A 26175-nucleotide genomic window follows, 5' to 3' on the forward strand; every position below is an offset into this window, starting at 1 on the left:
CAATGTGTATGATGTAAATAGTGCTATTACCATAGGCAGTTAAAAACTATTTATGAATATTGTTTACATATAACTTAATACTCCAGTAAATGTCAAAAAAAAAAAGTTTAACGTTTTTAAATATTACCATCCCAGCAGGCACACAACGTCACAAGATGTTAATATTAGGTTAGATTTAGGTTGTGATGTCAGGCAACCAAAGCTGTGACATCATTAGACGTTGATATTTGGTTGATTTTAGGTTGATATTGGACATTGACGTCAACCTGATTTTCATTTCCAAACAAAACACTCAGAATGTTGGGGTTCATCATCAATCTTAGGACATGTCGATCTTCTGTGCCTGCTGTACCAGTTATATCAGGGGTGTCTAAACTCAGTCTTAAAAGGTCAGTATCCCTGCAGAGTTTAGCTCCAACTCTTTTCAATACACCTGCCAGGATGTCTAGCATGCCTAGAATGTACTTGGTTAGCTGGTTCAACCTTATCCTTTTGGGGTTGGAGCTAAACTCTGCAGGACACTGGCCCTCCAGCAGCGAGTTTGGGTAATGTAAGTGATGTGATGCTTTACCATGATGCAATGTATTTTTCAATTCAGGTGAGAACATTTATTTGAGTAGCCTATACATTTTATGAAGACAACACCTTTTGAATTAATATAATTTAATTAAACAACTGGTAAGCCATGACTTCTCACTTAAACAATTAGAATTTATAAAGACTTACAATTCTATCTATCTATCTATCTATCTATCTATCTATCTATCTATCTATCTATCTATCTATCTATCTATCTATCTATCTATCTATCTATCTATCTATCTATCTATCTATCTATCTATCTATCTATATAGATATCTATATCTATCTATCTATCTATCTATCTATCTATCTATCTATCTATCTATCTATCTATCTATCTATCTATCTATCTATCTATCTATATATATATATGTATATATATATATATATATATATATATTATATTATATTATTATTATTATATATGAAGCTAATGTCAGTAACTAATTATAAATGTGGAGTTTTAGGATGCACAAATTATCTCTGTAGACTGCCTTCTTTTCACATTTTTAGTTTTTCACAGAGAGAACATTAGTCCTGTTTTGAATCTGTCATTATGCTAACGCAAAGACATCTGTAGCTCCGCCCTCTTTTAAAAAGAGCACAATCTCATCTGAATTTAAAGTGACAGTCATCAAAATAGCACACTGTGGATCAAAGCCTAAAAGGGGCAGTTTCAGAGAGTTATAAAAATGATTTGTGGGTTATTTAGAGCTAAAACGTCACATTCACACTCACACACTACATATGGACATCAGAGACTTCTTGTAAAAAGTGGCATTTAGGTTCATTTTATTTAATTTTTTTTAAATATTTCCCAAGTGCAGAGGAAACATTTTAAACATGATAGTTTTAAAAAACTATTTCTAATAACTCATTTATTTTGTCTTGGTCATGATGACAGTAAATAATATTTGTTTTGTTATTTTGCAAGATCCTAGTATTCAGCTTAAAGTGCAATATAAAGGCTGAACTTTAGAAAATAAATAAATAAAACGGCTTTTATTCCAGCCATTTAAAAGTTAAAACAACCTTAAGTAAAATAAGACTTTCTCTCTGAAAAAGATATATATAAATACGTGTGTGTGTGTGTGACAAATACAATGACTTGCCTAATTACCTGTAATAACCTGCCAAGTTAACCTAATTAACCTAGTTAAGCCTTTATATGTCACTTTAAGCAGTACAAAAGTGTCTTGAAAAATATCTAGTCAAATATTGTCTCATTGTTCTTTTTAAGAATCACTTGGCAAACATTTACCACATAAAGACACCTTAAAGATAAATAAAAAAGATAAAAATGATTAGCATTTTGAGGGTTTAACTTGCAAAGTCTTGTTCCCTTTCTAAAAACGATGCACTCTTTTCCTGGTTTCATCAAGTTCATTAAGGTGAACTGTCATAGATGAGATACACAATGATAACACTCTTTAGGTACAGCATATTAAACACTTGCCAGTTCATGTTGTTGAATCACTGCATTCGAATGGATTATATGAGGAAAGTCATAAAGAGCTCTTTGAGCTTGTCTGTCATTGCAAGCCAGCAGCTGGTTAATGCATGTGGGATACAGACTTTCTTCTAAAGACATTACAGTATATAAGAAATGCAGTGAAGTTTTGAAAACTCGCCAATAGCAAGGAAGCAAGAATTTAGATGCTGTATGAACAAGAAAACGTCTATACCAAAAATTCCCATTCACAAACAGATGCATTTCTTGATGATATGGATTATGAATAATATAGAAAAAAATATTGTCCAAAGATTTAACATTTCAATTTATATATATATATATATATATATATATATATATATATATATATATATATATATATATATATATATATATATATATATATATATATATAGGAATGGAATAGAAAAATTCCACCATTGATGATTAAAATTCTTCAAGGAAACTTTGATGTCAATATAAGAGAAAAGAGGGGGCGTCACGGTGGCGCAATGGGTAGCACGATCGCCTCACAGCAAGAAAGTCACTGGTTTAAGCCTCAGATGGGTCAGTTGGCATTTCTATTTGGAGTTCCTCCACATGTTCACGTGGATTTTCTTTCGGGTGCTCCGGTTTTCCCCACAAGTCCAAAGACATGAGGTACAGGTGAATTGAATAAGCTAAATTGTCCATAGTGTGTGTATGGATGTTTGCAGCAGGAAGAGCATCCGCTGTGTAAAACATATGCTGGGTAAGTTGGCGGTTCATTCCGCTGTGGCAACCCCAGATTAATAAAGGGACTAAGCCGAAAAGAAAATGAATGAATGAATGAATGAATGAATGAATGAATAACACAAAAAAAGATAAAAGATCTGCAAGATTACACCTTAAAAATGCTGGTTGCCTTAAAGCTGAAATACCATATGAGTCATTTGAACTTACATTATATTAAACGGATTTAAAACAACTTGCGTAACTTATAAAATTAAGCTAGAACATGATTAACTTAGTTTAATAAGTTACAATTAACTAAAAACATAAGCTGTCATGACTAAGTGATCATATCATTTGTTACAGTGTGGGCATGACGTTATTATTTACATTACGTTTGTCCACTAGGTAGCACACACGAGTTTGTTTTAAGAGACATCAGTTAGAGCTTTTGAACAGAAATTAATCAACTAAAGTTCATTGACTTTTTTTGTGCCAGTCAGTCTCAACCTGGCAAATAATTTGATGTGCGTGTAGGCCAATTCCTAACTTTATAAACACAATTTTGCAATAGGCTACTGTGGTAATTTCATGTTAAGTTTAGGTATAGGTTATTCATCAAGTGGTATTCTTTTGGTTTTGTTGTGTATTATAGTTTGAGAAGAACTGGGCGGAACCTAAAATTATATTTGAATATGTAGCTGTATTGTAAAAGCAGAAAGTAATGCTGAATGTAATTGTTTTATACCGTCAGCATTGACTGAAAAAACGCTAATTATCCGTAAAATTATACCTATTTAAAACAAACAAATACACTTACATTTCCAAAAGTGAGTAGCTTATCTAATTGTACAAACATAATTTAATTTTTTTTAAATCTGTTTTTTAATGTTGATTGTCGCGAAAAATGTGTATCTTGATATTCAGCAATCAAATTGCACACGCGCTCCAAAGCGTGGGACAAGCTCGCGCACGCACACACACACACACACACACACACGCACGCAGAAGCAGTCGTACTGTACACACAGACCCACACACACACACACACACACACATACGCTAAAGAGCAAACATACTCCTTTACTCCACAGCACACGTCAAAAATGCCGAGAGAGCCGGACTCACTAAATCAACACCGTGCAAACTGGCCTGAGGGAAGTTTCCTGACCAAGAAGACCAAATGGCTCCAAGGACTCATTATAACAATTTACTTTTCTTATTTGAGACGTGCTTTAGCGCATCCTCAGTGTCTGGACTTCCAGCCACCTTTCAAACCAACTTCACACCTCGAGTTTTGCAGGCACTATGAGAAATTTGGTTGTTGTGACCAGAAAACGGACAGCAATATTGCTATGAGATACTGGGATATAATGGATCTGATTGGCGAAGAAGCGTATACAGTGTGCGGTGATTTGGTAAAGGACATTATGTGTCAGGTACAGTATATGCTATTATACTTTTAGGAAAAAACATGTAGTGATGTCTAAACTGTTGTACATACAGTTACAAAAATCTAAGGTTTTACAGAACGCGTGTAATTTAAGCAAAGCATATTTTTGTTTCACTTTGTACACGACTGATGACATTAATTGTACATTTCAAATAAAAATAGATGGTCAAACAACGCACTTTTGCACTAAATAACACGTTTTGGACTTAATAAATCAATATTTGTGGAAATAATCCTTTAAACATTTGTGAAAATAATCTCTTTCAATTGTCATTTTCTGAAAAACAACAGCAACAGCAAAAGGAAATGTCCAGACCTTAATAGAATAACACAATAACATTTAATATCCGAAATAAAAGGAGTGTAATGATAACTTATTATTTTTAAATCAAGTTCGCCGATCGATATCTTATCATGATGAGTTTGCTGACAAATATCACAAACTCTTGTCAGAAAACAACAACAAAAACACATAATTATAATGATGTGTATTTCAATTTTATTTTATGGTAATCATATTAATCATAATGAGCTGTTTTGTTGTTGTAGATTAATAATGGATTGCAATTTTTAGCACAGATCATGCTGTTTATCTCTGTAGCTGTGTCTGCATATACTATTATAAAACTGATTTTATTATTGCCCATACATTTGATTTGATCAGTCTTTTTTCTTCTTATGGGAAGAGAAGGGAGGTGGGATGTGGACTATTATATAATGTGGCACAGATAAAAATGCTCAGTGAGAAGCTGAAGTTAGACGTTTTGCATTATCCTCATTTCTCAAAAGTAAATAAGACAAGAAGATGCAAAAAAAAAAAAATCTATTAACTTACATTTATCAAGATCAAGCCATGTTAAAGTTAGTCCTGCCTGCAAAGTTCAGCACCAAACATAATAAAATACACATGAACCAGCTAAATGAAGAGTTTTTGATAACAAAGGTTAGACTTGGTAGTTGTGTCCCATTTCAAGGGTATGGTATCCTTTAGAAACCTTTCATTCTTATTCTACCGTGTAACAATTTATTTGCTCAAAAGTGACAGCCTTGATAATAGAGTCAGAGTCCAGACTAAAACCTGAAGAGGTTGAAACTGGAAGAATCTCAAATGGCAACCTGCACAGGGCATGTTTGGTCCTGGTGAGCCACAGTTCGGCAAAGATTCCCTCCAACCCTAAACAAACAAACCTGAACAAGCCAATCAAGGTCTAAGGGTTATTGTGAAGCTACAAGCAGGTGGGTTTTTATAAAAGTCCACACTTTCATTATGTAATGCATTGAATGCCTACGTTTGTGAATCATAAGCAGGAGATGGTATGTAAATCTATTCCAAGTCTTGTAGCCCTCAAGTGTCATGCTCACAAATTCTTGAATATATGGACTTGGACTGACCCAAGATGAGCTCAATGTCTTCAGGAGGCCTTCAGGAAGTAATAGTCCAGAAACAGGGAAAATCCCTATAGAATATCAAAGACTAACAGCTGGCCTCTTGTAACTGGGACTATTAAAGGGTAAGTTCACCCAAAAAAAGGTGACTCACCCTGTCATTGCAAACCCTCGAGACCTTTGTTCATATTCAGAATGCAAATTAAGATATTTTAGATTGAATAAGAGATCTCCCTCATCCTCCACAGACAGCAGCCGTCCTGAAACATTTCAAAGTCAAGAAAAGGAACCAAAGACATTGTCAAAACATCCTATGTGACTTCAGTGGTTTAACTGTAATCATTAAAGTCTCCAAGAAAACTTTTGTGTGTCAAAAAAAAAATCTGCAATTAACTTTGAGAAAGTGTTTTTGGAGCTTCGTATGATGACAGTTGAACCATTGAAGTCACATGCAATGTTTTGACAATGCTTTTGTTTCTTTTTCTGGACTCAGGACCATTGCTGTCTATGGAGGATGAGGGAGCTCTCAAATTTAATCTAAAATATCTTGATTTGTCTTCTGAAGGTCAGAGGGGATTGAAAAGAAATGAGGGCGAGTAATTAATAACAGAATTTCATTTTAAATGAACTAATGCCAAGTTCAGACTGCACGATTTTGGCGTGATTTTGACGTGATTTTGACTCGCTGACAGGTTTTGAGAAATCGCAGACAAATGCCTGAAATCAAATTGGTGCTCGTTCATGTGAGTAACAATCACACAAGGTGAACTATCAAAGATGCGATCTGGGAGAATCGCCATTGAGTCGCCAACACCTGTGAGATATTTGGCATGCTAAATATCTGGACTTGTCTGTGAAAAATCACGCCTTGTGAAATGTGTTCTGATTGAAAATAACATCGGCGATTACCTACAGCCAGTGAGAGAGGAGCTTTAGGCCAGTGGGAAGTTGAGGGAGGAGTTACAAAGGACCACATATATCAAAGGATCACATGTATAGACCACAATATCAACAAGCATGGCTTCGGTTGAGAAAAGGGCTCTTGTCTGTCTAATTGGACACAAGAAATGGAGGGAAAACAATTGGGAAAAACTAGTGGAGCACCCATGATGTGTCATCTGAGCACTACCACAACAAAGAAAAAAGTTGGAGAGAAATTGCTAATTCTTTTTAAAACCCAGGTGAGCAACATAAGTACATTTTCTACCCCACTAAAGGCTTGTTTCTCATTATGTAGTTAATAACAAAAGATATACTACGTGACCTTGCATTGTTTACATGTCCCATCTCGTGTGTGTTTGGTTGTGTCGGCGATTCTTCTACTGTAAAGTCATGCAGTGTGAAACACCTGCCGCCGTTCCACCTTGTGTGACCACAGCAGCCATGGAATGCGCAGATAGTCCTGCAGTGTGAAAACATCTGTAACGCGATTACTTTGAAAATCATACAGACTAAACTAGGTATGACCCTTTACGCTGCTAAAAATGTATTTTTCTTACTTGTACAATTTTGCAGGAGTGTTCTCCTTATGCTGCACACCTTTTTGATGCTGAAGACCCGTATACTCCAGTGCGCCACCTGCCCGGACTGTGTTCCTCTTACTGCTCAGACTTCCACAGCAAGTGCCAGTCTGTGGTCAAGTATCTAACCAACAGCCGGACCCTGCAGGAGACATGCGAAACAGACCCCTTGCATTTCTGTAACCTCATTAATCTCCCCGACCAAGACTATTGCTACCCTAATGTTGTGAGTAACAATGATCTGTATAGCAGTCTGGGCAAGGTGGTGGAAGACACCAGAGGCTGCTTTCAGCTGTGCTTGATGGAAGTGGCCAATGGGCTGAGGAACCCTGTGCTGATGATCCACAGTGGAGATGACACACACCGCATGTTTGTGGCAGAGCAGATAGGATTTGTATGGGTCTACCTGAGAGACGGCAGCCGCCTGGAGCAGCCCTTCCTGGACATCAGTGGGGAGGTGTTGACCACGCCATGGCTAGGAGATGAACGAGGTTTCCTGGGTCTTGCTTTCCATCCGAATTACAGAAAAAATGGGCGCTTTTACATCTACTACTCCATTTTGACCAACGGCAAACTGGAGAAAGTCCGCATCAGTGAGATGAAAGTATCAGCTCATGACATGAACATTGCAGACCCCTATTCTGAGAGGTGAGTAGTTTTGATTCATGCTATTACACACATTTAAATTTAGAGTTTACTCCAAAATAATGCCATTCAATTACCTCAAAGGCCAGGCCTAGTCCAAATAGCTGTGCGTGAACACACTAAACCAGGGGTGTTCAGCCCTTTTCCTGGAGATCTAGCTTCCTGGAGTTTAGCTCCAACCCTGACAAAGCACAACTAAACAAACTAAAGCTGCCGTCACACTGCACTTTTTGCCCCATAGACTTCTATTCATGTGCAAGCAAATGCATCAGATCGGAAATGCAAGCTCGAAAGTTCAAGCTTGATAACCTGCGAAATCGCATCATATGGTTGTGTGAGACCAATAGAAGATCAAAATGTGACCTCACTGTACAGAAGTCTAAAATATGGAGCAAATGCTTGCTTTATCAACATCTGTTTACCTCACCTCTTTTTGCGCCACAAGACAGGACTTGACAAGCGCAAGCTCTGTGTGTGACCATGGCATAAGTAGGATTTGAAGGAGCACTTGGTAATCAAAGACAAGCTGTGGTGGATTTAGGCATGGGCAATATAGGTGATTGCCCAAGGAGGCATCTTGCTAGGGGCAGCATCTAGACACCTACCAATCACTTTCACTTTCGTTCACGACAAGCCCCCCCACCCCCACCCGGCGCTTCACTTGCGTGAACATGAACACAGTGAGGCGGCACGATTGCCATATGCCTATAGTGACAGTTAGGCTTACGACGGTCCTGAAGACAGGTGTGTTTGATTAAGCTTGCAGCTTGAAAGGAAATCAGATCCTGCAGCAAAGTAGATCTCTGTAAATACCCCCCTGCATGAGAGTATGTACCTTTCCATATCTGTAGGTGGCATTATCTGTACCAGTGTTTCTCAACCACATTCCTGGAGGATCACCAGCACTGCATATCTCCGTTGTCTGTCACACATATTAAAGCTCTGTCAGATTCTACTAATGAGCTGATGATCTGAATCAGGTATGTTTGGTTAAAAAAAAAAACAAGGAAAATGCGCAGAGCTCGTGGTCCCCCAGGAACAAGGTTGAGAAAAACGGTCAAATTGAAACCAGAACTAGTGCTAGACTCATGCAAATTGTAAAAAATGCAGCATTTGTGTAACATTTTCACAGTACTTCTCGATCATCCACACAGGGATTTGCTTGAGCAAAAATATCTCATAATCTGATGTCTCCATATCGTTAGCAAAAATTCTTTGTGTTCCCTCTTGGCTTGAGTCCTTTGCTTAGTTTTGTCACTTTAGTTTTTGTTCTTGCACTCTCACTTATAACCAAACAGCCAATCAGAATGCTCTCTTTCAATCCAAATTAAACATACCTGAATTAGCCTAGAAACATCCAGATAAGTGTGTAAGAGTGGGTTGTCGTACATGACTAGACATATAACTGACTGTGACTATATAGGTATCTGTGAAAACTGAAGTGAAGTTAAAGAAATTTGTCAAACAAAGCGATCACATTACTCCAAATCACTGTGAATTGTATGTAAATTGTATGCATTTTTCTTACAAAGACATTCAAACAGAAGGTAGAAGATCGGGAGTACTCTGCTAGTTCAACATATCTTCTTTAGCGTTAAATAAAATAAAGTGTTGTGAGGCCGACAGGGGCACTCAACCTGTGGTCTATGCAAGTTCTAATGCCCCAGTAAAAGTAATGGGGACACCATACTGTCAATGGGTGCCGTCTTTCAGATGAGCATCTCATCCGAAAGACGGCGTCCTGACTCTCTGTAGTCATTAAAAGTCCCATGGCACTTCTCGTAAAGAGGAGGAGTGTAACCCCGGTGTCCTGGCCAAATTCCCTCCACCGGCCCTTAACCATCATGGCCTCCCAATCATCCCCATCCACCAAATTGGCTCTATCACTGTGCCTCCACCTATAGCTGGTGTGAGGTGAGCGCACTGGCAGTGTTGTCCTGTGGCATCGCATCATTCAAGTGGATGCTGCACACTGGTGGTCGTTTGGCGAGACCCTCCCCCTTATGATTGTGAAGCGCTTTGGGTGTATGGCCATACACGTTAAATGCGATAAATACTCATAAACTCGTAAAGGTTTGGAACCACTCGAGAATGAGTAAATAGTGGGTAAATTTTAGTTTTTGGATGAACCATCCCTTTAGTTTGGAGTTTGGAAGTTTGGAATAGCAATCAATTTTAATCATGATTACTTTTCCCTAATTCTTTCTTAGAGTTCTTCTTGAGATTGAGGAGCCTGCAGCAAACCATAATGGCGGGCAGATTCTGTTTGGTCTAGACGGATATCTGTACATTTTTACTGGAGATGGCGGGAAAGCAGGAGACCCCTTTGGCAGGTTTGGAAATGCCCAAAACAGGTAAGAACAGTTTTGAAACTTTTCTAGTAAACTAGTTCACTCTCAAAATAAAGGTACAAAAACTGTCACTGGGGTGGTGCTTTTTTAAAAAGTTAATTTTTGTTCTCTTTAAGAGTTCGCACTTAGATATTGCTTGACGCTTTTAGCAGGTTTGGCATGCTGTCCCGGGAGAAAACCCTGAGCTCTGAGATAATTGGGCTCAAGGCTCCAGCCTGGTCAATAAGCATTCTAGAATTCAGGTAGGTCTCGAGAGCTTCTCCTGGTAAAGAGAGGAAAAGGAGAAGATTACAGATGAGAGACCAGCCACGATTAATCATATTACATGGTCCTCTCGAAAAGAATTTGAGGCTGACCACAACTGAACATAACAGTGCAGTTTTCCCTACCCACCAAATTGATTGACAGGCTCGTATTAACAGGTCTCTATAGTAACTTGTATAATCATGCCCACAAGACAGGATTTGAAAGAAACTGGGATCAAAAGATCTGTTTACAGACACATTCTGACACCAAAGACTTGTCCTACATCTAGTAAAAAAGGTAAAATAGGAGCCCTATAAGGCATGTTACAGTGTCCTTTGGTTTAGTATAGTTTACTTTTAGGGGCTTTTTTACTGCATTCTGTACCTAGAATCTTGTGAGGTGAATTCTGTGTTGGGTTTCAAAAGAGCTGCATCACAACCAAAACAGATACACACTACTGATCACTGATTAGTTTAAAATATTCATCACTACCAGCGTCATTGGAGCGTGAGACACCAAACTCGCTATATTTGAAAAAGTCACCCCCGCTGTACTGCTGGTTCACACAATTAAACCATTTCTATACCACAGCAAGTAAAAGACATCTGAAATAGGAGCATTGTGGTCAGTAGAAGAGTGAGTGCTGGGTGGGATAACCTGTAAAGGAAATGATGATGTCACGGCAGTAGAGGTTGCGCAACCTTAGTGATAATCCAATGTAAAATGTAAACCGAGCTGGCCAAAGTCAAACAAAAGTGAGTCGAAACATGCCGAATTATACAGTGCCACGCAATGGAAAAGCATCTTTCGGGACTGTATTTACACTTATACACACTTTATTAGGTACACCTGTCCAACTGCACGTTAACGCAAATTTCTAATCAGCCGATCACATGGCAGCAACTCAATGCATTTAGGCATGTAGACATGGTCAAGACAGTCTGCTGCAGTTCAAACCAAGAAATAGAATGGGGAAGAAAAGGCATTTAACTGACTTTGAACGTGGCATGGATGTTGGTGCCAGACAGGCTGGTCTAAGTATTTTAGAAACTGCTGATCTACTGGGATTTTCATGCACAACCATCTCTAAAGTTTACAGAGAATGGTCTGCCTTGTTGATGCCAGAGGTAAGAGGAGAATGGCCAGACTGGTTCCAACTGATATAAAGGCAACAGTAACTCAAATAACCGCTCGTTACAACCGAGGTATGCAGAAGAGCATCTCTGAAAGCACAACATGTCTAATCTTGAGGCAGATGGGCTACAACAGCAGAAGACCACACCAGGTGCCACTACTGTCATTGAAGAACAGGAAACTGAGGCTACAATTTGCAAAGGCTCACCAAAATCAGACAATAGAAGATTGGAAAAACGTTGCCTGGTCTGATGAGTCTCGATTTCTGCTGCGACATTCGGATGGTAGGGTCAGAATTTGGCATCAACAACATGAAAGCATGGATCCATTCTGCCTTGTATCAGCAGTTCAGGCTGGTGGTGGTGTAATGGTGTGGGTGATATTTTCTCGGCACACTTTTGGCTCATTAGTACCAATTGAGCATCGTGTCAACAGCACAGCCTACCTATGTATTGTTGCTGACCATGTCCATTGTTTTGTGACCACCATGTACCAGTGTCCAACCCGGTACTAGTAAGAAGTACCTAATAAAGTGGCTGGTGAGTGTATGTACACTAATGCCAAAATGGACACTTCAGACCTGTACCTTTTGGAAAGGTACTGCCCTAGTGACAGCTTTCATACCTTTATTTATGAGATTGTATGAGCATTGCAAAGCTTAAATAAAACTCTTTCCATTTCCTCCCTTTCAGACACTTTATCCTAAAAGCTTTACCTGCTATGCAAATATGTTTCAGATCAGCACTGCTGGGAAAAGCCCTTCGAATTGATGTGGATGGCAGAAGTATAGATGGGAAGCCCTATAGGATTCCTCTAGACAATCCCTTTCGGAAACATCCTGATGCAAAGCCAGAGGTCTACGCGTATGGTGTGAGGAATATGTGGCGCTGCTCGGTGGATCGAGGGGATCCGCTGACTCGTTACGGCAGAGGGAGAATCTTCTGTGGAGATGTGGGTCAGAATCGCTATGAAGAGGTTGACATCATTGTCAAGGGAGGAAATTATGGATGGAGGGCAAAAGAAGGCTTTGAATGCTTTGATATGAAATTATGCCAGAACTCTTCTCTAGGTGAGCTGAATCACAGAATAAACACACACTCACACACACATCTGAGTCAGAGAAAGTGACAGATCAAATGGAGCATTTCAAAAATTTTTACAGCTCAATGAAACTGGTCACTGGAGAACTTCATACCACTGGTCAGTCCATAAATGTGTGCTCCTGATTTCTGGAAATTGAGGAGTTTTCAAAATCATTATAAAAGGATAGTTCACAGAAAAATTAACCCTTGTGTGCTGTTAGTGATGCTTTCATTCACTCTTGAGTCTTAATTTGGCCACAATTTTCTCAGTTTTAGCAAATGGAATGATTTTTGGTGAAAAATCTCATTCAATTCATGTTGATTTCTACAGCGCTTTTACAGCGTAGATTGTGTCAAAGCAGCTTAACATAGAAGTTCTAGTAAATTGAAACTGTCCGTCCAGTTTTCAGTGTTGAAATTCAGTTTAGTTCAGTTCAGTGTGGTTTCATTTTCACTGCTGAAAGTCCAAACACTGAGATCAAATCCATTGATGTGCAGCTCCTCAAGTCCCAAACCAAGCAAGCCAGTGGCAACAGTGACAAGGAACAAAACTTCACCAACTGATGAAATTGAAGAAAAGAACACCTTGAGAGAAACCATGCTCAGTTGGGCACGACCATTTCTCCTCTTGTCCAACTTCGGTAACACTTTATAATAACTACACACTATGAACCATTTATCAAGCATTAGCATCTAGTGAATTCATTATTTGTTAATTATTAACTCTACATTAGTAAACGTTTATAACTGCAGCTACAGATGCTGTAGTCTTGACTTATAAGCATATGTATAATGTGCTTAATACTTGTATTTTCCAACTTTGTTAATGATTTATTTTTCATTACTAAATTAAGTATCACATTATTTACAAACCAGTTATTTGAGCATAGTTGGTTGCTTTTTAAGATCATTCAAAATGAGTTAGTAAATGATTAATAAACTATTCAAATTAACATTTATATAAATGTTATAAATACTTCATTAACTCAACTTCATCTAGTTTTGTGACCTAATCTAAAGTGAGGACTATGTGTGTTATAAATCCCTTAATGACAAATAGGATCAGTTAAATTCTTAAAAGGAAAAAAGAAAATAAACGACTTTATTCATTCCTATTCATTTGAAGATACACAAATGAAACTGTATCAAATGAAAAATAAATCTTTGCAAGCTTCTCTAATATAAAATTACTGTACACTTTAAATATTGCATCTTATTATATTATTAATTTATTATATTGTTGTTGTTGTTTTATCCAATTTATGTCGTATTTTGACACTCCTGTTATTCAGCCATGTTTAAACTTTACAGTAATTTTACTTTTTAGAAAAGATTGTAAAGATTATTGTTCATTTGATTATGAGCCTTTAATGGTCATCTATAAGGGATTTATGAAGCATAAATAGTCCTCACTTTAGATTAGGTCACAAAACTGCATGAAGTTGAGTTACTAAAGCATTTATTGACATACAAACTATCTATTATTATATGTCTGAATAATAAGACATATAAACGTTGATTTCAATAGTTTATTAATCATTTACTAACTCATTTTGAATGATCTTAAAAACCTCCAACTACTCTTAAATACAAATAGTTTGTAAATAATGTGATACTTAATTTAATGAAAAATCAACCAGTCACAAAGTATGAAAGTACAGTTATTGAGCACATTATAAAAATGTGGTTATAAGTCAATAGTACAGCCTTTGTTACCGCATATTAATGTCGAGTTTATGCTTAACAAATAATTAATTCACTACATGCTAATGCTATTAAATGATTCATAGTGTGTAGTTATTATAAAGTGTTACCCAAACGTCTTCTGCAGAGCTGCAATCTAGACACTGGAGAACGCTGGACGTCCATCATGGAGAACTGCAGGTGTGAGTAGGCTGTCCCACGGGATCAATGTGGAGACTCGTCTGTCAATGTGGTCTTTCAGGAAGCAGTCTCATTTCATTTCATGTGTTCATTTTGACACATATTTCAGGAAAATGCTTTGAAAAGTTTCAAAAACACAACAATACTCTGGGCAAATGTACTATCCTTACATTATGTTCATGGCTGTTTTTCCCCCATTGACTTCCATTAAAACTAAATTTTTTGATTGCAAAGCCATGACACCATATAATCGATTGTTAGTGTTTTTTCCATTTGGGAACAGGGAAAATTTGCAAAAAATGTCATTATAATTGAAGTCAATGGGGCAAAAACAGCCACAAACATAACGAAACAGTAACTTTAAACAGTACACAAGGGTTAAAATTCTGCTATCATTTACTCATCCTTTACTTGTACTAAACCTGCCTGAGTTTTTTTTCTGTTAATCCCAAAGAAAGATTTACCAAAGAATATTCTTGAAAAAAGACATTGACTTCCAGGGTATTTTTTGTTCGTACTTTGGATGTCAATGGTTGTTTTTTCCCCAAATGTCTTCAGAATATCTTGTTGTTTTTTTTCTGTTAAAAGACGACATTCATTAAAATGTAGTTGATTAAAACTACTTGACTGTAGATAAAGAGTAACAAAAGTTGTGGTTGTTGGATGAGCTACTGCTTTAAATGAATAGTGCAAAAATAAATCAATTTACTTAATTCCTATGTCATTCAGTTTTATTTGTATTTTATTCAATGAAAGAAGACAGTACTGATGGTAATGTTTAAGCTTAAAGAGATTAAAAGACGTCAATGTTTATAATAGGCTACAGTTGTGTTTTACGACAACAGATTCTCCCCAAACTGGAAATTTGTTACATCAATGGTTTCAAACTATGCAAAAACTCATGTTGTACACGTAAACCCTTTTCTTTTGCATAGTTCTCAAATCTCATTTAAAGTCCCATGAAATTTAAATAAAGATTTTTAGATGTTAGTAACAAAGTTAGTGACAAAATTTGCATTTTTTGGAAGATATAAAACTGATATAAACATGTAAAGCTTGTAGTTTTTCACTTCCACCCAAATGGACCAACGGTTTTATTCACATCAACCCAATCAAATGCTTTCTAGTATCTGACATGCACCGCCCCTTTCAAGACACTTCACATTTGCTTTTCATTTGGTGCATTTGAGCTCAACCACTCTCACTGGCTGAGCTGTGATAAAACAAAACACTACTGGCTGTTTTTTAAAAAGGGGAGGAGCTACTTTATGTCCCACCATCTCATCATCGTGTTTCAGTTGAAATTACGTCAAACATTTAATAAAAATGCACATTTCAAAGCACTTCACGGGATCAATTTAAGTCACATGACACACAAGACTTTTTTTAAACACATAACACACAACCATATTTTGTCTTTACAGATGATATCCTTCCGATACATGCCTATGGACACCATGTTGGGAAATCCGTAACTGGAGGTTATGTATATAGAGGATGCGAATCACCAAATCTCAATGGGCTCTACATATTTGGAGACTTTATGAGCGGGTGAGCAGCACCAACTCATATATCAAGCATTGAAACAGATGTTGTATTGAACAGCTTAAGTAAATCATGCGTCTGTCATGCATAATCGACTCTCGGTGCTTGGAAAATCTATAACTATAAACTTAAAGCACACGAGAGTCATTTTAGGTCATTTTGTCACTGCTTTTTTTTCTGGACGCAATGACAATTCGAGCCTTTGTTCTCACTCAGACGATTAATGGCTCTGGAGGAGGATAAGAAAACTGGGAGCTGGAAGGAAAAGAATGTGTGTATGGGCGACACCAAAACCTGCTCTTTTCCTGGCCTTATAAATCATCACCACAAGTTCATCATCTCATTCGCTGAGGATGAAGCAGGTGTGTTTGTGCAAAAGGCTTGATATTAAAGGAACACTATAGGATACCCTTAAAAAGGCTCATCTGACAAGTCCCAAGAGTTAAACATTGGAGTTTTACCATTTGTGTAATCCATTCAGGCGATCACAGGGTCTAGCGGGAGCACTTTTAGCCTAGCTTAGCTTAGCATAAATCACTAGCTATGTTTCCATTCAAAGACGTGAATTAAATTTATGCGCAAAAGTGGAATATCATGTAAAAGATGTACTGTAAATAAACCATGCATTGAATCAAAGGCCCCGTTTACACAGCCCAATTCTAATTTGTTGCCTATATGTAATTTTTTGGCCTGTCTGTTTAAACGTTCTTTTAATTGTGACCTATATACGAATCATGCGTTTAGACTCGCTATACAATTTACGACCTCGCGCATGTGTAAAGGCAGGTTTTAGTGTCTGCGCCACACTAGCCACAATAGAAGAAATTGTCTTGCTTTTAGCTTTAAAATGATTTTGAGGCAGAGGAGGAGGAGGAAAAGGGCCGTCATCGCAGCTTGCGCCTATGGTTTATATGACGTGTTCACCATTCAGAGGAAATTTTAACTATTTAATCTTATATTGAACTGACTCATCACCCCAAAGGGCATAAAGACAGGTAACTTCTGCTGTTGACCACTGACCACTTCCCTTCATGTTTCCTCTGTTGTTGTTTTTTACAGCGTCGGTGTTTCCACACACGCTCTTCCTTCTACGTCATAAACCGCAGAGGAGCACTACATTGTCGCAAGTTTAATGACGTACAAAACAGAATGCCTCAATAAATCCGATCTGCCTGTTTACATGATAGTCGCATTGTCGCATATCCGATTTATATCTGATTTGTTTCCACATATAAAGGAGGCCAGAAACCGTTCTCAGAATATCCGAATGCATGCGTTTTTTTCGTGTTTACACGGTCATTGAACAGATTCCATCTGTGTCACATATGAGCAAAAAAATTGGGTCACATTTAACTGGCAGTGTAAATGAGGCCTAAGAGAACAAAATCGTCACTTCCTGATTATCTGGCACCAAATGTCAAAAATAAAAAGCTGCGCGAATCTTTTCTTTATTTAATAAATTACTTGCACCTCAGAAGACAATTGCCATCACGCAATGAACATGTGAAGGCATCAGACACAGAGCACAGATGCTCTTGATAGTTTTGGAGGTTATTAATAATACAATAACACTAATACTAAAATGGTTAAGGGTTTTAGAATGAGCAAAACAACATTTCAGAAGTTTTAAGTGCTCAGCCTGCTGGTTTGTCCATTCGCACACATTTTTATCATCACATGATATCTTATAACAAGATCACATGACTTTAACGCGGATACTGGAATTTGTTTGGTAAAAGTGTTTCCTTCAGACTTTATGCGCATCTTTTCTTATCAAATAAAAAGTTTATCCTACTCAGTTATGCGCATTCTGCACATCTTGGCGTTCCCATCAGGCGCTGAGTAATATACATTGATTTATTGATTATTATGCTTTAACACGAGTATAGTAATGTAAGTAAATAAGTAAGTAAAGCGCATTTATATAGTTACATAGTTAGCCATATTAACCTATAAAATAGCAACTTTTCATTTGCTGTATGTGTCAGTACTAGGGCTGGGCGATTTAAAAATATCGATTCATTGCACATTTTAACTCAATTACAATTAATGAACGATTTTTTTGTTTATTTATTTGCTATTTTTGCCCTCATAGTTCACTTGTAAGTTTTGCTTGCATATTACAAGTGAGAGATGTTTAAATAAAGGGTGCATTACTTGATTTTAAAATAATTGAAGTAAAAACACACTATCTATGAGTATCAGTGGTGTGAAGAAACAAATCACAAATACTGAAATTACTGTAATTGAGTAGTTTTTTTCAGAAATTGAAATTTACTAAGTAGTTTTAAAAATGTGTACTTCGTAACAAATGGAGGAAGATCAACCAGACGTATTTCATTACAACTTTCACTTAAGTACATTTTTAGTGCAGTATTGGTACTTTTCCTCTACTACTTTCCTTCAACCTGCTTCACTATTTTTTTCTTGTCTATGCAGATTAGAAAACTCAGTCCTGTAATTCCTGTCCAATCCAAATCGCACATAGAAGTAAAGAAGTAAATCGCATCATAATGAACTACCTCAAGACAGTTGCGCTTTATAATTGCAGCAAACTGTTTGGAAGCAATAAAAGTGTCCAAGAAGATGTTCAAAATCGTTGACCCAGACTGTTTAGATGCAGGTCACTGATGAGAAAATGACGGATGTTTACTGTATGATGACGGAATTGGCCTTAAAAACCCAGCAGACACAAGATGTCAACATGACGCCAGATTGACGTTGTACCCCAATATCCTGGGGACGTTGCATTTTGTTTGGAAATGAATATCGCGTTGACGTTAGAACTCAGCATCAGGCCAACATCAATGTCTAACCTAAAACCAACCAAATATCAACGTCTAATGATGTTACAGCTTGACGTTGTGTGGACGTTACCACTATGACGTCTATGAGATGTTGGATTTTGGTTACCATACCTGTAAAATAAATGTCAGTATTTGACGTCAAGATGACATTGGTTTGAGATGTTGGCTCGACATTGGATTTTGGTAACTTTCTAACACAACCTAAAATCAACCAAATATTAATGTCTATTCACGTAGTTATTGGACATCAAAATAACATAGTACTTAGACGCTGTCTAGACAATGAGTTTTTGTCATCTGACATCACAACCTAAATCTAACCTAATATTAGCGTCTTATCACGTTTTGTGCCTGTTGGGCAATAACTAAATGTACTACAGTTACGTTTACACATAAATCCACAAATTAAATGTAAATGCATCAGTTTTTTTATGAGTACTTCTCTTGGGTACTTTTGAAAGGTCTACTTTTTACTCATACTTTGAGTAATATTTACAACTGATACTTTTACTTTACTCACACTACATTTTTAGGCAAGTAAAGGTACTTTTACTCAAGTATAATTTTTCAGTACTCTTTCCACCACTGATGATTATTTATTGAACATCAATGGTGAAAAACTGAAATGAAATCACACTTTCCCTAAAACACGGCTCTCCGCACCACCCACCCTCATCACCGCTATCAAACCAACCAATCACATAGCTTATGCTACGTGTCATTGTGACATTTAGTTAAATTTTTTTGAGAGGTTTGCAGGTATGCGAAGTCTGCGCCGGGTCATACGCGTGCGCTTTGCAGAAGTGTAATTTCAGAATAGTATAAGTAAATCATAATATAATAAGTATCAATTAGCCTTGACAAAGCGGGGTCATGTGACTCCACACACAGGAGGGAATGTAAATGAAAAAAATTGACCTGGAAAAATTTGATCAACTATATGTTCTGAATGTCGATTTAGATTACCTTTCGATTAATCGCCCAGCCCTATACTCAATACATGATGTAACAAAGTGTCAAGCTTGAAATAGGAAAATTATCGAAGCTCTTTGATCGAGATGCTAATGGTCTAATCCAATTCAATGATTTATGCTAAGCTAAGCTAAAATTGTTCCTGCCAGACCAGATCAGCTGAATGGATTCAAAAATGGTAAAACTTAACTATTTAAATCTGCGGGAGTTGTAATTGGATTTTAGTTTTTAAATGGAGTGTTTCTTAAGGCCATAATAGTAGCTTTCAAGCATTCATAATATGTTTTATTTTCATCCTGAAGGAGAACTTTATTTTCTGGCGACCTCCTACCCCAGTGCAATGTCTCCATTTGGCACCCTTTACAAATTCGTGGATCCGTCCAGGTATGTTTATTTCATTCACTTTGGATTCATTCCCAAGCAAGTATACAGTTGGCCCAATTTGATCAAATCAATCTCATAAAGAGACTGTAAATTCCACATTAAAAGCATTCCTAATATATATAAGATAACTCCCAGTTAAGACATCATGCTGGGAGACAGACGGACCACAGGACGTGTCGGCTGAAGCATCATGTGCTGCTATATCCCTTTGGAATCTTGGAATCTGCGGCGCCTGCTTTCACCAAATGTTTTCCATCCAGACCTCTGGAAATCTACTATTGTCTCTCTATCTCGGATCATAAACAGTGATAGCTCCAGAATATGTGGACATCCTATACTATGCAGCATGGAAGTGTCTCTTTTATTTTATCTTAGTGCACTGCCTTTAAAATAGCCTGAATCTAGTAAAAGACAAATGACACAAATATAATTCAAAGACTGCACTTTATAAACAACCAAGCGTGAGCTGTTTTAAATAATCAACGGATGGATAAATCAAGAGTGACTTTCTGCTGGCACAATTGCGACTGCAGAGATTATAGACACATCTGAATTCAATCCTACCAGCATCAATCCCAGCTGTTTCATATTCTCTATAGCCAAGTGGAAGCAAAACAGAGATTCATTTGTAATCGGAGCAGTAGGAGGTCACTGTCTTCTCATGCGCACAGACTTGTGTACACAGTACATTTAAGTAGAATTAATTTCCCATTTTCAAGCTCCTTTTACACTCGTAGTGCTAAAAGAGGCCTACGTTTTTTATGTTTAATGGGGTCTTTTATTGACAGGAGGGCTCCTCCAGGAAAATGCAAATACAAGCCACTTCCTGTAAAGGTCAGAGGGAAGAAAGTGCCATTTACGCCTAGAGAATGTAAGGATATTTAACATTTAAATATTTGTGTTGACTAAGCAAAATGACAAAAATGTGTACATTTGTTAAACTGGTAAATCTATCAGGACTTTTGTGACCCTTCATGAAATTCAGTTGTATCGCCTGGAACCTGAAACTTTGTTAGGATAGGACAATATTTGGCTATTTGACTATTTGAAGCGAAAGTTTTTTTTTCTAAGCATAATAGTTTCAATAGCTATTTTCTAATAACTGACTTCTTTTATTTTTGCCATGATGACAGTACATAATTCTAGTAAGAATTATAGTATTTAGAAGATTCTAGTATTTAGCTTAAAGTGCATTTTAGAGGCTTAACTAGGTAACTAGGTTAACTAGGCAAGTTAGGTTAATTAGGCAAATTATTGGACAACAGTGGTTTGTTTTGTAGCTAATAAAAAAATTATTAGGGCGCTAATAATATTGACTTAAATTTTTTAAAATCCAGACATGTATATACATATATATATATATATATATATATATATATATATATATATATATATATATATATATATATACATACACACACACATATACATACATACATACAGTACATACATACGCACACACTCACTGGCCACTTTATTAGGTACACCTTACTATTACCGGGTTGGACCCCCTTGTGCTTTCAGAACTGCCTTAATCCTTCGTGGCATGATTCAACAAGATACTGGAAATGTTCCTCAGAGACTTTGGTCCACATTGACATGATAGCATCACGCAATTGCTCATCCATGATGCGAATCTCCCTTCCACCACATCCCAAAGTTGCTCTATTGGATTGAGTTCTGGTGACTGTGGAGGCCATTTGAGTAGAGTGAACTCATTGTCATGTCTAAGAAACCAGTCAGAGATGATTTGCGCTTCATGAAATGGCGCGTTATTCTGCTGGAAGTAGCCATCAGAAGATGGGTAAACTGTGGTCATCAAGGGATGGACATGGTCAGCAACAATACTCAGGTAGGCTGTGGTGTTGACACGATGCTCAATTGGTATTAATGGGCCCAAAGTGTGTCAAGAAAATATCACCCACACCATTACACCACCACCAGCAGCCTGAACTGTTGATACAAGGCAGGATGGATAAATGCTTTCATGTTGTTGATGCCAAATTCTGACCCTACCATCTGAATGTCGAAGCAGAAATCGAGACTCATCAGACCAAGTAACAATTTTCCAATATTCTATTGTCTAATTTTAGTGAGCCTGTGCGAATTGTAGCCTCAGTTTCCTGTTCTTAGATGACAGGAGTGGCATCTCGTGTGGTCTTCTGCTGCTGTAGCCCATCCGCCTTATGGTTGGACAGGTTGTGCGTTCAGAGGTGCGAGTCGTTATTTGAGTTACTGTTGCCCTTCTATCAGCACGAACCAATCTAGCCATTCTCCTCTGATCCCAGTAGATCAGCAGTTTCTGAAATACTCAGAGCAGCCCGTCTGGCAACAACAACTATGCCACGTTCAAAGTGACTTAAATCACCTTTCTTCCCCATTCTGATGCTCGGTTTGAACTGCAGTAGATTGTCTTGACCATGTCTACATGCCAAAATGCATTGAGTTGCTGCCATGTGATTGGCTGATTAGAAATTTGCATTAACGAACAGTTGGGCATTTTACCTAGTAAACTGGCCAGTGATTGTATTCCGTATATAATAGGAAATACTATGAAATTGTCCTTGCTCTCTTAAACATCACTTGGGAAAATTTTGAAAAAGAATTCTTCCATCAACCATATGTTGTTAAACAAATGTTTATTGCCTTTGACCTTTTCTAATATGTTAATAATAATAATATCTGCATTATGCAGTACAGAATGATGGTATATCAATATATATTTTATGGGATGCTATACAATAAGGTTAGATTCTTATTTTTAATTAGATTTGTCAGTATCAAAGTCAACACTAGAACTCGTCTAAGAAAACAACATGGTGCAAAAAATTGTGGCGGAGGAGGGGGGGGGGCAATCAAGAAAACCATAAATAAATATTACATTTAATTGAAATTTCACAATTTGCAACACCTTTTTTGAATTTAAAATGTATTATATTTCTTTTGCCAAAGATGTTATGTTACCAAACTTATTATGTAATGTTACACAAAAGTTATGATTTAGTGTTCAATGTGGTTATAAAATATGTACTGTATATCTATCCATCTTCTGTATCTATTCCCATTTTTTGTTTGTCATTATTTCAACAGTTAGTTTCTAGCGAAGACAATCAAACGTAAGTAACTGATATACTGACTGATATCGTGACTGATATAAATATATTGTTCTTTTTTTAGTGACTGTGCTTGGCATAAGTGAAACACCTACGAGATCCCCACTGGAAAGGATCATACGGCCCACTAAACCACCAGGCACGCGCCAGCCCACAAGAGCCAAACCCAGCACATCTGCAGCAAAGAAAAAAAAAACAGGCCCAACCACTACAGCAAAATTGAGCCAAGAAAAGTCCAAGAAGGCCACTCAGCAAAACGAGAAAAAAGTGAACGTGAGCACAAAAACACAAAAGAAAGTTCCTGCCCACAAGAAATTAATGCTTCAATCCAAGAAGGATAAAAAAGCCCCTGTAAAACCATCCACTGTAAAACCCAAAGCGTCAATTAAAGGAGCTCCAGAGAAAAAGAACATCAAACCACTTAAACCTCAAACGAAACCAAAAGCGGTGCCAAAGCCCAATGTTTGGTTACAGAAGACTAAAAAGAATGGACAAGAAATGAAGAAACCTGTGAAGAGCCAACCTGAGGGGACTGTTACTAAAAAGACCCAAGCAAGCAGCAAAAAGACAAAAAACAGCATTCTCGCAAAGAAGAAAAAAGCTGTTTAAATGAGCGCGCATGTGGTGTAGTAATTAGACGGTAGTAATGTAGCGCAGTAATGAGAATTCAAAGATAGCCCGTTCAACAATGTATCAATGAAGTTTTTGGCTCTGAGGTCAGTCAGATGTGTGATGTGAAAGGCCAAAGAGAAAACCACAACAGTCCTGCTCCAGCGGTTGATTCCCTTTAGCATGCAACACGGGAGCATTCTTCAGATGCTGAGCTTATTTTTGGAATGCGGTCGAGTAATTAGTTCGGATCTCTATTTTAGATCAAGACTAAAATTATATAGAGAAATTCTAAATACAAAAACGAGAATGCTGTTGAAAGACCTTCTTAAACATAACTCTTTGAAACTAAAATACGTCGCATTGTAAAATGTGTAATTTTATGGCATACCTAAGGAAGCCTAAAGTGCACATTTCTGAAAAGTAAGTGGCATTGCATTTCCCTTAATAGACACAGACAGAAGGCATAAATATATATATATATATATATATATATATATATATATATATATATATATATATATATATATACACACGCACACCGTCCATAGTTTTTTTCGTGGTGCAAGCAAAAATGGTTCATTCAATAAAGTCTTTTGGCTTGTTTACAGTAAAATCCTATTTGATGTTGATCCAAACCAAGTCTATATGGGGGTGTAAATTAAGTATTTCTTGTTGCTAAACCTCTGGGTTGAATCCCAATCCTATACCTTGGTTCGTGTGTTCATGCAAAGTGGTAGGGGTGTCCCGATTCTCTTTTGCTTGAAGGTTTAGGGGTAAGGGGAAGTGTGATGCACCAGACATTTTGTTGACATTTAAGCAGTGCGCTGTGCTTTTTATGTTGCTAGGCAACCTGTATAAATGCTCTTAGTACTGGGGCGCATGACATGGAGCACTTTTTCAGCACAGAGTTGATGTTTTTATAACTGCAGGCATACAGAGTGATACAGAGTAATGGTGTATTTCTTCTGGGATGCTGAGTGTTTTCAGTTCATTCATACAAAAGATTAACATCAACACTTACAGAGAGCATTGTGCTCAACTTCCATTTAAATTAATTCAAAACACTCTGCAAGATGTGCCATTTCTTAGAGGAACATTTTTATCCATACACACTATTTTTCAAGGGACATGGGGAAGACATAGGGGTATGCATAGGGATAAGGTTATAAATGAAAATTGGGATTGGGCCTTGGTCATTTGCAATACTGGGTCAGTTTTAAAAAGTAATGTCAGATGAGCCACTACTGTTGAACAGATTTTTAAATTAACCTATTTAATCATTTATTATGTTGTACTGATCACATTTTTATATATTTGCACAATATTTAAAACAGGGACATGAAAATTCAAGAACTGATCATTTGCTAACTTATTTCACAAAACAATTGTTTTTGTACAAAAACAAAAGGCAAAAGAGTACTCCAAAATTCCTGTAAAACAAAAATACACAAATATTTGCAAAGCTCTTGGTGCTGGAGCGCATGACATCGGGCATTTTTTCCTCAGACTATATTCAACTGCGAGTGCTCAGAGCGATCTGACAAAAATGAGAGATGCAGTGGTCTGTTTTGTTTTGGCATGTTGAGAGCACAGTGGAGCAAGGGTTTTCAGTCCATTCATAAGGAAGATTAGCATCAATGCTAATGCAGTGCATTACGCTCAATATCCATATGAATTAATTAAAAACACATACTCCATAGCGTATACGTAGACATAGGGATAGGGTTATAAATTAAAATTGGGATTGGGCCTTGGTCATTTGCAATACTGGGTCAGTTAAAACAAGTAATATCAGATGAGCCACTACTGTTGAACAGTTAAAAAGAACTCTTTTAAATTGACCTATTTAATCATTTATTATGTTGTACTGATCACATTTTATTCATATATTTGCATAATATTTAAAACTGGGACATGAATATTCAAGAACTGATAGTTTGCTGACTGTCATTTCACAAAACATTTGTTTTTGCACTGAAAACAAACAAAAAAAAGTTGAAAAAGTGTACTCCGAAATTGCTGTAAAACAATCACACAAATATTACTCTTGGTGCTGGAGTGCATGACATCGGGCATTTTTTCCTCACAGGCTATATTTAACTGTGGGCGCACAGAGCTATCTGACGAAAATAAGAGAAGCAGTGGTCTGTTTTGTTTTGGCATGTTGAGAGTGCAGTGAAGCAAGGGTTTTCAGTCCATTCATATAGAAGATTAGCGTCAATGCTAACGCAGTGCATTACGCTCAATTTCCATATGAATGAATTAAAAAACCTTACTCTGCTGAGCTGTCCCATT

The 26175-nt window shown here is 37.2% G+C and overlaps 1 protein-coding gene across 1 annotated transcript; it reads left to right on the top strand.

The window, feature by feature from the left end:
- Positions 1-3814: 3814 nt before the first annotated feature.
- Positions 3815-24337, top strand: hhipl2 (HHIP-like 2). Its single transcript, XM_056476906.1, has 9 exons — positions 3815-4185; positions 7101-7753; positions 9961-10104; positions 12219-12550; positions 15872-15998; positions 16209-16354; positions 20074-20155; positions 20944-21026; positions 23333-24337. The coding sequence occupies exons 1-9, from the start codon at positions 3853-3855 to the stop codon at positions 23875-23877; spliced, it is 2445 nt and encodes an 814-aa protein (XP_056332881.1). The 5' UTR covers positions 3815-3852; the 3' UTR covers positions 23878-24337.
- The last annotated feature ends 1838 nt before the right edge of the window (positions 24338-26175 follow it).

This window comes from Danio aesculapii, chromosome 17, assembly GCF_903798145.1.
Source record: "Danio aesculapii chromosome 17, fDanAes4.1, whole genome shotgun sequence".
NCBI lineage: Eukaryota > Metazoa > Chordata > Actinopteri > Cypriniformes > Danionidae > Danio > Danio aesculapii.

Coding starts and splice junctions, on each gene's coding strand:
- hhipl2 (XM_056476906.1), top strand. CDS start 3,853: ATGCCGAGAGAGCCGGACTCACTAAATCAACACCGTGCAAACTGGCCT. Junction 16,355..20,073: donor ATTCGCTGAGGATGAAGCAG/GTGTGTTTGTGC, acceptor TTCATCCTGAAG/GAGAACTTTATTTTCTGGCG. Junction 20,156..20,943: donor AAATTCGTGGATCCGTCCAG/GTATGTTTATTT, acceptor TTTTATTGACAG/GAGGGCTCCTCCAGGAAAAT.